We start from the raw sequence: 11880 nt of genomic DNA, 5'->3' as shown, positions 1-11880 counted from the left end.
AAAGTATACTGTACAAGGAGCAGCAGTGAGTGTACAAAGTGTATTAAAACCCCATAGTAATTTTAGGATAAATGTTTAAATGTTAAATTCTTATACAAAGCTTTGGAATATAATGAAAATTGATACAATAAAAGATTCCAACTCTTGTTCTATTTCACATGGTTTTTCAGAACGTGTGCAAGATGTGAATTTAGGAGAAGACATTTTTCACATGAACGATCTCAGTGATTCACACCCTGTGAATCATAACTCACACCCCTGTGATTCACACCCTGTGAATCATAACGACATCATCCCTCTACAAATCTACAGTAATGACCTTTCTGTTCTTCATATTCCTATCAATGAGTATAGTTTGCTTACATTAATTGAGCTTTTGTATTTTAAAGCCCCAGGTGCTGAGGATTCAGAGGATTCATCTTCTACTAGCTCAGACAGCTCTGACGATTTGGTAGGTTTGCTTCTACATACACATGCTCACACACACACACTCACACACACACACACACACACACACACACACACACACACACACACACACACTCACACACACACACACACACACACACTCACACACACACACTCACACACACACACACACACACACACACACTCACACACACACACACACACACACACACACACACACAAACACACTCAACTACATACTCACACAAAATCCAAAAGGAGTAGAATATATGTGGGGCATGCTATACTTTTGAATAATTATATTTAATCAAATCAATATGCATAAATATATTCATATTTAACAATATATTTGATTATTTTATTTAAAGACATCCTATCCTGCACATTTATATTAATTCTAGAATTATATATAATTCATTATATAATTATTTAACAATGTTTTACATTAATCTTTTTAACTTTTCAGCACAACAGAAATGTTCTTACATAACTAAATCTAATTATGCATGAGGGTTTGAAGGCTTATTTGAAAAAGTGGCCAACGTGAGACTTCAGTTCCTCAAGGATCTTCGTGCTGGCCTAACTGCATAATGTAGAGTTTTTCACACCGATTTTGAAGCGCGTCCTGTGCATTAGTGCAGGAAGAACACTCCTCCGTCCTCCACAGAAGATCACCAAACACAAAACAGCCAGATTTCCTTCTTAGCCTCATGAAAAATATACTTATATATTATATTAAGTATATAACGTAATATACTTATCTGGATAATATTTTTTATCATAAGGCTATACACAATTTATTTAAGGTAGTAAATTAAATGTAATAATTATATTAATACATTGAATTCATAATGTGCTTTTCCTAAAGCCAAAATGCTACAAATACTAAAATAAGAAATATGGATAATAAAATGATATATCAAATGTAGATAAAGGCCAATCTAAAAAAACAAGGTTTAGTACCTTTTTAAAAGCCCAAAGTAAGTATGATTTTTAATAGGGTCGGGTAGAGCATTCCTTAATCGAGGTGCTCTGCACAAAACAGCTCTCTCACCCACGAATTTGAGTTTTCAGGGAGGCTGCTGAAATGTGAGAGCGCTAACAGACTTCACCAAGTCGCAGTGGTAAACTGGGGCTAAACCATGAATGGCTTTATATGGTAAAATAACAGTTTGGGACATACTTGGCACAACCAACAGGAAATAAAGGCATACACGTTTCTCAGCAGAAGGTGAGAGAAAAGGCTTCATCTTGGAAATATTACACAGATTATAGAAAGAAGTTTTGGTGATGTTCTTGATGTGTGTCAAACGTTTAAAATCAAATCTGACACCTAGATTACATACAGTGTACTGTATTTAATGATGTAGAATAATACAGAAGATTTTCAAAGAACTGGCACGTTTGGCATACATCCTTTTCAGCTGTGTGTATACACATGCTCAAACCTAAAATATAAATAATGAAACAAAATAACAATAATAATAAAATTATGTTTTTATTTCTACAAAAGATAACAGACAGTAACAGATAATATCATAATATCCTCCATAAGTTTGAACAATTTAATCACATCCTGATATATTTCACCCATTTGATGTAGGTTCAGCAGGACTGTAGGTATGGTATTCTAAGAGGTTGCTCTAGGAGTCCTTTACAATTTTTTAACTGAGCAGTTGAGTTGTCAAGTTCTGTCCATAGGGTTTAGACTGGTGAGAGTTCTGTCCTCAGGGGCTAGACTATATATATATATATATATATATATATATATATATATATATATATATATATATATATATATATATATATATATATATATATATATGAAGAAGATACCAGGGACCAGGGATTAACTGCAGTTTGTGTAGTTAAACATACTAAATTTCACTATAACACACAAGGTTTTCAAAGAACTAGTACATTACATTCTTTATTAACTGATCAACTATATATATATATATATATATATATATATATATATATATATATATATATATATATATATATATATATATATATATATATATATATATATAAAATTGTGTATGTGTGTGTGTGTGTGTGTGTGTGTGTGTGTGTGTGCGTGCGCGCGTGCTCGCGCGTGTGTATTTCAGTTCGGGAACATATCATTTGGGACGAATTTCCAACGTCTGAGTTTGAAAACTTCGGTTAACGTCGAAGACTATGAAAACGTCTGTGATGAAAAACCTGCGGCAGACTATGAGAATGTGACGACAGCCAAAACCCAAGATTATGTGAACATAGCAGATCCTGACAATGCACCCAACACCACGCAGCAAGAGGCTGAAGCCAGCAGGCTCACAGCAAGCCTGGCAGAGAGAATAACCAGTAATGGAAGCAGCAATAGCAGCGACGAGAGTGACAGTGAATTAGTCAGCTACGCCACGGTTGTCCTAAAAAAGCCGTAGGCACCTTTTCATAGGATCGTTTTGGGCAGGTGAACACCAAGCTGAATGTAGCGTCACTAATCAACTATCTTTTTCCCCTTTTCACTCTATTTTAGAGGTTGATTGTGCCAATCAATAGGCTTATACTACTCTAAGAAAAAAATAGCTTCATGTTAAAAAATTAACCGTGTATAGTGTGCTGTCATTTTCATTCATCTGCAGTGTTGGCTTAGAGTACTTTTTTTTTCAAGTGGGATACAGTGTGTGGTGTAAAACCCTATAAAAATAGATCTAGAGGTATATTTTTGTTTTGATCAGAGTTCTCACTGGTACAGATGAATATCAGTGCAGAGGGTTACATCCTGTTTAGAGAGGAACCAGTTTGTGCAGTTAAACAGGATGACATACCACACTGGGTTTCTCTCTTGAATAACTCTCGTACAGCAGTGCTGATTAATGTGCTCTTTTGACATTTTGTTTTTATCACTGTTAAATTAGTGAGACTTGCTACTAACATGCCATGCTGGACGCTCGGGCTATATTGATATACTTTACAAATTATTTAGCTTATTGAATGTTTTAAATCGTGTTGTTTAAGAGGCAGGTTAAGACTTTTCTGAAGATCCATCATTCTGAAGATCCATCATTGAGCCTAAAATAGAATTGTTCCAGTTATTTCTCCATTAAACATGCTTTTGTTTTAGAAATAGTTTTATCTGTCATGAAAAACATCTGTCCGTTTTAAAAGCTCAGTGTAGTGCATTTGAACTCTCCTTTGTTTGCTATAGCTGGGAATGTGGTAGAAGCAGAGATGCTCTTCATTTCATTTTCGGCAGGAGAGCTGTAACAGCTGATCTTCTGGGGCATATAATGTATGGTTCTATAGTTCTCTCAAAGTTGAAAGTTGATGACTAGATACTTTAATGATACAGTAATAAGCAAACTAACATCACAGTAATCATCTTGTATTACTTGTTTGGTGCCCAATGTAAAATATGCTTTAATAAGATTAATTGCTGTGAAAATATTATGAAGTTTTTACAGTAGCTAGAGTTCAACAAATAAAGGAGACACTGAATTGCTTTTTAAAAAGAATTATGGTTTTTAATGTGAATGTATTGTTTAATGACAAAACAATTTATTCCTCTTTGTTATCTCATTTTATAAAAAAATATATGTACCCACTGTTTCTTCATAATAGTACAACTTTGTTACAATATTTTTCTTTGCATTTCCAAATGATCATACTGCCTATTATCTGTTACTTAATTACCTAATAGTATCCAGCTCTGGTCTAAATGGCTTCTTTTACATACAGCAGTTGCTCTATATTTGACAGAATACTCCATGCAAGGCTGCTGTACCGTATACTCACGAATGCTACAATGTCACTTTGATTTCACCTGGGCCTTATATTCATCAGATCTTAACAGAAAGATGAACATTCTATAAACCAAATAACATTGTTAATACGTAGTAAAGAAAAATAAAGAAAAACAAAGCTCATGGCGCAAATGAAAATGAAACATCAGTTTCATTGATTAGGCGTGCATTTTAAGCGTGACGTTGTGAGTGGTAGGGGAAGAGAAATGAATGTTTCAGTTTAACATTTAAGGAAAGAGGCTTCAGACTGAAATATGTTTGTTGCAACCCAACAGATTACCGATTACCGACACAGTTCTATGACTCTGCATCGTAGTAGTGGATGTTTCAACAATAAAAGACATCAAAATACTGAGAAGTGTCATACTACACCACAGGCAACCCCAAACGCTTCAGGCTGAATGGTTTAAATACGCGTGTACATTTTTAAAATAAATACCTTTGTGTTTCTCTTTCTTTTGTTCTGTGAAGGTGCTGTTTGTTGTTCTGACAGACCCCCTTCCAAATATACATAAGACACAAAAAGAAAGAGAAAAAAAGAAAAAAAAAAGTAATGTACTTTTAATAATTTGTTGCCTTACTGGTGGTTTTAATTACATTCCTTGGCAGGGATGTCACCATGTGATGTGTCTGGAAATGTGTAACAGTAACAACACTCAAGTAGTGATGTCTCGGAGGGGCTCTTTCCTGTGAATGTCTGCAAGGTCTGACTTAGTCCAAATCTGCAGCAATGCAGAGAAGAAATTAGGCAGTGTTCCATGGGTTCTGGTATCTAAAGATCTCTTGGCCCGTACAAGTACTGTGCTCCTATCTGACTGGAGATGCCTGGTGGTTTGATGAGAGAACTGAGATGTTGTTGTTTGGAGAAGCACATCAGTTCTTCTTTGCTGTATTCTTGGTAACTCAGTAAAGGGTGAATTGCGAACGGAAATGGCTGACATTGGTACATTCTCCAATTCTAAAAGGGAATTGGAGGTGTTTTCTGTCGAATATTGTATAGTGGAAAAGATGGCATTTGAAGAATCCTCACTCCTGGAACTATAAGGTTCTTCTTTAAAGAGTTTGGATGCTGTGCGCGTCACATCGGACGGATTAGGATTTGGAGAAGTAAGTGCACGATGGTTCTCAGGTAAATTTGATGCACCGTATCTGACCACAGGTTCAGGTGTACTAGATCTTCCTGGGTGGCCCCACCACGCAGGTACCAGTGAGGGCCTCGGTGGAGATACAGCTGTTGCTGCAATGGAAGTAGATCTGGTGAACAGGGATGTATTTAAACAGATAGATAGTGTAACATCTAATAGCAGTATCATCTCATATCATAAATGACTCACATAGTTTAACGTGATTATCATTTCAACATCATCATAGTCACTGAGACTCAAAACTGTGTTTTATTTACATTTTAACTCATTTCACTTATTGTTTATCCACATTACCCGATCTTTGAGTGGAAAATGCAGTGGTGGGTTCTGGGTAATCTGCATATTCATCCCCACAGTTCCACTCCACAGGGCTGTCATTCTTAGCAACAAGGTTCTTGTACATCTTGATGACCTGCTCTGCTTTCTCCAGCCCTACACTGGGCAAGGTCGTGTGGACTCTTGCAAACCTCACTGGATCGTTCTGAGCAGGGGAAGTACAACATGCAAAAAAAGTGGGAGTTGCTAATCCGTATCTTAAGAATGCCTAGACCCAATTATAAAGCAAACAAACTTGATAGCCTGGACAATATCATTGATCTGATTTATCTGATCTATCTGTAATCTGTTATATTGCAGATTATTTTGGTGTGCCCTTGGCAGATTCAGTGGTCAATAAACACGTCCTGTGTACATATCTATAAATCATACTTTCTGGTTATTACAGATCACATTGTTGACATGGGGCAGACCTAAATATACTTTTTGTTGAAAAGAATATATGAGCAGTTTGGACTTCTTTTCAGGCAACTGAAGAAAACCACCAATTCCCAAGCAAAATACCTCCATTTATGAGTTTTTAGTAATGACCCCTCCACAAGACGTTTGCTGTATTCCCAAAGCAAGCAGACTTCCATGATAAGCAGTAATCATCAGATCAGATGCCAGTGTGTTAATTATTGGTAACTATGCCAATAACAGGAAGACCAACAACAATATAGTGTTGAACTGCATCAGAGGTGTTCAGAACAAAGATGGTGGGAGAACCTGTGGGATGAACCTCCAGCAGACATTATCACTCCATTAACTAAATATGGTTAACATGGCAATCAAAACCCCTTTGACAGCTGGTCCAGCATTCGTAGACAGTATAGGTACATACATTCTAGGAATGTGTAGCACACAAGCATTTGATTTTATGTCATGAAGCCAAAATACTACAACCAGACTGTTATTCTGTTATATATATTATTGATCTCAGAGTTAACCTAAAATTAAATTCTACATGTTAAAGATCTTCTTGGTATTTCCTACAATGAAAGATATATCAAAACTTTTGAATATTTTAATGACAGTGTTTTATTCCTATTTGTAAACTGTATTACCTCAATTTCCTCATTGATTTGAGGAATGCATTTCTGGGAATAAATGTTGTAGATTAAGTTCTTCAGCAAGTTAGTGTAGCGATAGTTGTCAGACTCTCTTCCATATCTTAAGTGTGTGTTCAGAAGCTCCAGAATGTGAGGGAATGCTGCTTTAATGAAACAGGCTTCACTCTGGAGATAGAAAAGAACAACATGTTTGACATTCTTACAACAACATCACTAGTGACATTCTTACAACAACATCACTAGTGACAGTCTTCTGACTTGGATAATCCTCAGAATGACCATTCGGCAGTGAAACATACTGTTTCAACAGCTTCACAACCAACATAAATGTACAATGTTGCGTATGCTTGGTTTAATAATTGAAGCTGAAAAAAGTTGAGGCCAAAGAGGAATGGACAGAGGAATGCATTATCTAAGGATACTGAGCCCACCCTTGAACTCCCAGGCACAAAATTGCTCAGAACACAGCAATGTAAGCAGTGAATCAGCTACTGAAAAGGTAACGAAAACCTAAGTGGTAATTGTGCAGTGAGGGCTTTCTAGCTATGCTAACTACTCCAGTCATAAACCATATTTGGTAATATACACTTGGCACTTTAAACAACCTGGCCCTTGGAGGTTAAGAGGCAGTCCATGTTTTCACTGAAATCAAGGGCCAAGCACACCTGTCACAGGTAAACATCAGTGTTTTTCATGTGCTGGGATCTGGGATAAAGCAAAATTGTTGACCATGTGCAGGGGTCTGAGGGCTGGATTAACATACGGTGCTATAGACATCAGTTTCTTTATTTAAGTACTACCCTAAACCTCAGTATTACTACCTGCCTTTTAAAAGGCAAAGTATTGCATGTATTAAAATATTTGTGTTTAATCTTAATTTGTTATCAAGTTGTATATTAAGCATTTTAAAGAACATTCTTTCAGTTTATAGTAAGGAAAACTTGGCTAAGATAAGAAGGTTGAGTTAGGGGAACTTGGGTACTGTAATCATACAGCATCGAATGCAGTATGATGAATGCAGTTTAGCAGAGTTTTAAAAGTCGTAATCCAAATAAACTTGTACAAGTTAAAATCCAGAAGAGCAGTGAACTAGACAACCAAACCAGAAAGGGAAAATGCAAAGAGGGTAATCCAACAACATATGCAGAAATTCCCCCCCCCCCCAAAAAAAAACAAAAAAACAGAAGAAACTCACAAATACGGCTGAATGAACTACGGCTCAGAAACGTAACACAGGCTAACGAGACTTAGCAAAGACTGAATACAAACATGGGGTTTACACATACTAATGAGGACTAACAAGATACAGGTGAGGGCAATAAGAGTTGAAGGAACTAATTAGGGGGTGGAACCAAAAGAAACCAAAACAAGGAAACACAAGGAAACAAAACCATCAAGTAAATAAACATAGTAGAATTGCCATGGGAACTGCAACGCCAAGGTGGAGCAAATGTGACAGGTACCCCCAAGTTAATGTCAAAAAGTTGTAAAATAATTTATAATTGATGTGTTTTTTTAGGAGCAGCAGCGTAGTGAACATTCAATAACATTCTTAAAACATATTTCTTTACTTTAGTGTTTAAGTAGTATTTGTTTTGTGGTATATTATTTTTATTTAGTTATATTTTATTGTATGTTTTTCTATCTTTCCATTTATTTCATGTACATTTTAACTTATTCATATATCCACCTTTCATGTTATTGCTTTTATTTTTGCATTTATAATTATTTGTCTGCTTTGTTTTTGATTACCTTTCTTCTTTGTCTTTTGTTTTATTTTGTATCTTAAGTCACTTTGAGCTGGATTGTTAATGTATGAAAGGTGCTATATAAATAAAGTGTATTATTACTAGTATCTCCTACCAGCCATACAAAGACAAGCTTGGCACTTTGCCTACCATTCTATGTGCTACATGCGCACGTAAAATAATGTACTGTGGCGACGACCGCCCCCTTGTGGACAAGTTAGTTAGCACAGCCAGATTGTGTTGAAATCTTTAGTTGCTGATTACAGAGCCCACGACAGTTTTCTCCCTCAGAGCATCTATTTAACGATAACTATCAGAACGTGCTAATTGGTGCTAAGGCTAAGAATGAACAAAAAAATCTGTAAATTAATTAAAGTTTAATTTAATCGTTTAAAATACTCGTGGGCATGAACGTGAGGGGAAAATTACTCTGATTCTACTTCTACACCTAGTGTCAGAAAGAAGAGTGATCATGTGGATCTTAAAAGGGATGGTGTGTGATCAATAATCAAAACTAAACACAGTCATTAAACTCATTTAAGGCAAAGAAGGTAAAAGGTAAAGATGAACATCACATACATACCAAATTCTGGCGTTCAGTGAAGCTATATGTTATAGAGCAGCCATTTTGGAGCTGGTTCCCAATCTGGAATTAGAAAATGTGGGGAACTACACAGGTAGGCATTTATAAACTTAATTAATTCTGACATTAATTAGGTTTGTTATAGGCTTAGTATAGTTTTCATAGGGCCGGCCTCACAAACACATTAACCCTAGCTCTAGACTCATATGAGGGTTTAATGGTCATTTATTGGTAGGCTTTAAAACCTCAACATTGTAATGACATTCCACGTGTTACCACAAAACCGAGTTGCAGAGCTTGTATTTTGATTCTAGACTACTTAAATGTCAGAAAGCTGATATTATAATAGAGGTATAAATTGTTCATAAAATCATTGGCTCGAGTTACGTGAATACAGCATTACCAGACGTCTCAGAGTGAGCAGGTGGTCTTCGGTCACGGAGTGCTTACATGGCCCTGGCACTTCACCACAGGCCCATGGCAAGCAGAGTGCAAGAAGGAAGCAAAGACGCCTTATCTGGAGTGAGAAGAGAAACAGCTCGATAGTTAAAGATTGGGAATGATTATATGTAACCAGAAGGAATGTTTACAGGGGTAAGTGCATCTCACAACAGTCATATCCCTGAACAAAACCCCTTTTCACCAGAAAGTTGTTATTATAAACCATCTTTCATTACAAATGCCCATAGTTCATCCGAGTAAAGGCTTTAATTTTAAAACTGTGAATGAACCTGTTATCAGCTTCCTTTAAACCAACTGTTGCCATTTTAACCATATTAACTAGCCATTATAAAAGAACCATATTAATTAGACCTATGGTTCAAATATTCTGACACCAGATTGTGTGGACTGATCAAAATCCGAGAAATGATTGTTATTTTGTATGCCGGCCATCCAGCAGGAGGGACATGCCAACTCTTTCGCGTACACGCTCGCGCTATCAGCCCCGTTCCCGGTCACCGGCATATTAGCGTTTCACACCTAGTCCTCGTTTTCCTTCTCACTGTTTAAGCCCACAAGTTCTTCACCTCTGCGCTGCACATGGTCAGTTCCAACTGAGCTATCAGCGGATCCTTATCCAGCGCAAGCCTGCGTCCGAAACCGCTGTCTAGTTTCTTTTCTTTCCGTTCATTGGTTCTCGCGAGAGTCATGGAAAATACAGACTGATTTCTCCTTGCCTGTCGCTCTCTCTGTGCCTCCAACGTCACGTATATGACTTATTTTAGCCCCACCATTCTGTTTAATCTTAATTTTTAACGCTTTCAAGAAAAGTGTTCCAGAGGTTTAAAAGGTTTCGAAAAATATCTTCAAAACCAGCTCATTACTTTATCTTAACATTAATTTCTGTTAATGATTTGTTAATAATATGTATTAGGAATTATCACTGTTAATCATGCAAACGGGTGAAGACAGATGCATGAACCAATAAGCATACTACTATTGGCTCTACCTGCAACTTGCTTTCTTTTAATATTGGCTCTAAAAGTGGAATTCACATCTGTAGAACATCTTTCATTTAAAATTCTTGAAGGCAAAGCACAGAATCAGGGAGGAGCTGAAGAAACCTAAAATCTTCTTATCTGAAAAGAAATGACTTATAAGATTATAGTGGTCTTCTCAGAGCATTACATTAAATGATGTGAACATTTTGGAGCTCTTTTCTGGTGAGACAACTTACAGGGTAACACGGCTTTATAAAACATTTTTAAACACTTACCTTGGCTTTATGGGCTGTTGTGTGTGTGTTCATCTGGCTGGTTTATGCAAAAGGGAAGGAGTAAAGTCCACATCTAGATTCATTTGAGTTCTTTTGTACTCCTTATTTTGTCCCAGATGAAAATGGAGCAGGTTACTCTTGCGATATTCACTGCCACTGGGCAGCTGAAACAAACTTCATACCAGTCACTCCGGCCAGTTACAATATATGCACAACTGTTTGGTTAAACTTTCCAAACTTCAACAGATGAAGTGGCTGAAGTTTGTACCATCTTCGCTTGTCAGCATGAGTGTGGGGAAATGCTCTCCACTGCAGCAGTAATTCGCAGCCAGAAGAACTCTCCTCCTACTCTCCTATTAGTGAAGCCTTTTCTGGGAAATCACTTCTTAGCTGCCTGGCAATGGACCTTCTCCAAAACCTGCCCATGGTATTTGGTATTTGCATTTTGGAAGTCATACAAAAAAGTGTTTCAAAACAGCTTTTATCTTCTGTAAAAAAAATACATTTAAAAAAAAATGCAATACTTTAGGGGCTCCATCATAGAAGCTTTATTCTCTTATCTAATTACACTGGCTCTGAACACCCACTCCGTCTCTGCTAGCAGTTATTACTGCTCTTACAGGCTCTATTGTCCTCATTACTCCAATTAGGTAGTGACTGGCATATTAATTAGCTCTCATCTTTAATTTAAAGATCATGAAAATTAACAGATTAGGGACAGGATTATTGTTTAGCAGTTGTTTTCAACTGAAATTTTAAAAAAAAATCAATCTTATTAGGCATGTTATGGAGAATGTTTGAGATTATTAAATGCTGGTGATTTTTAATGTGTGTTTACATTCTTCCTGTAAGCAAGATTAACATCTTGTAGCATGAACATGGTTTGAAATTATATTTTACTTTACTTATAATCTGAATGTTGCCAATTCAAGCCCCACCACTGCCAAGTTATCACTGCTGGGTCCCTGAGCAAGACCTTTAACCCTCAAGTGCTTGAATTGTATACAACTGTAAGTTGGTTTGGATAAAAGCATCAGCTAGATGCTGTAAATGTTTAATGTTAAAAAAGATGAACATGG

General features: G+C 36.6%; 2 protein-coding genes across 3 annotated transcripts in view; one reads left to right on the top strand and one right to left on the bottom strand.

The window, feature by feature from the left end:
- The window catches only part of LOC113589085, a 4761-nt gene extending 1306 nt beyond the window's left edge, over window positions 1–3455 (top strand). The window contains exons 3-6 of the mRNA XM_035520412.1: window positions 1–25; window positions 171–311; window positions 390–451; window positions 2544–3455. The exon at window positions 1–25 is cut by the window's left edge and continues 79 nt beyond it. Coding sequence (XP_035376305.1) covers window positions 1–25; window positions 171–311; window positions 390–451; window positions 2544–2858 — 543 coding nt within the window. The 3' untranslated portion in view covers window positions 2859–3455. The remainder of the gene's footprint in view (window positions 26–170; window positions 312–389; window positions 452–2543) is intronic.
- A 460-nt stretch (window positions 3456–3915) lies between these two features.
- Window positions 3916–11150, bottom strand: csf1a (colony stimulating factor 1a (macrophage)). Of its 2 annotated transcripts, none has more exons than XM_027028554.2 (6): window positions 10802–11145; window positions 9488–9601; window positions 9085–9147; window positions 6748–6918; window positions 5660–5846; window positions 3916–5457 (listed from the first exon to the last, which is right to left on the bottom strand). In XM_027028554.2, the coding sequence occupies exons 1-6, from the start codon at window positions 10832–10834 to the stop codon at window positions 4877–4879; spliced, it is 1149 nt and encodes a 382-aa protein (XP_026884355.2). In that variant the 5' UTR covers window positions 10835–11145; the 3' UTR covers window positions 3916–4876. The 2 variants fall into 2 exon arrangements, with proteins under 2 accessions (XP_026884355.2, XP_026884356.2); XM_027028555.2 differs by having other exon boundaries at window positions 5201–5474; window positions 10802–11150.
- Window positions 11151–11880: the final 730 nt, after the last annotated feature.

Source organism: Electrophorus electricus, chromosome 20 (genome assembly GCF_013358815.1).
Source record: "Electrophorus electricus isolate fEleEle1 chromosome 20, fEleEle1.pri, whole genome shotgun sequence".
Classification (NCBI taxonomy): Eukaryota; Metazoa; Chordata; class Actinopteri; order Gymnotiformes; family Gymnotidae; genus Electrophorus; species Electrophorus electricus.
The sequence above is the reverse complement of the archived record's forward strand: the minus strand, read 5'-3'. Positions and strand labels throughout refer to the sequence as shown.

What these genes read in the sequence shown, in the direction of transcription:
- csf1a (XM_027028554.2), bottom strand. Translation starts at nt 10,834, where the DNA reads ATGAACACACACACAACAGCCCATAAAGCCAAG. An exon ending in CAACAGCCCATAAAGCCAAG is followed by an intron (nt 9,602 to 10,801) that starts GTAAGTGTTTAA and finishes TTCTCACTCCAG; the next exon opens with ATAAGGCGTCTTTGCTTCCT. An exon ending in TCACTGAACGCCAGAATTTG is followed by an intron (nt 6,919 to 9,084) that starts GTATGTATGTGA and finishes TTCTATCTCCAG; the next exon opens with AGTGAAGCCTGTTTCATTAA.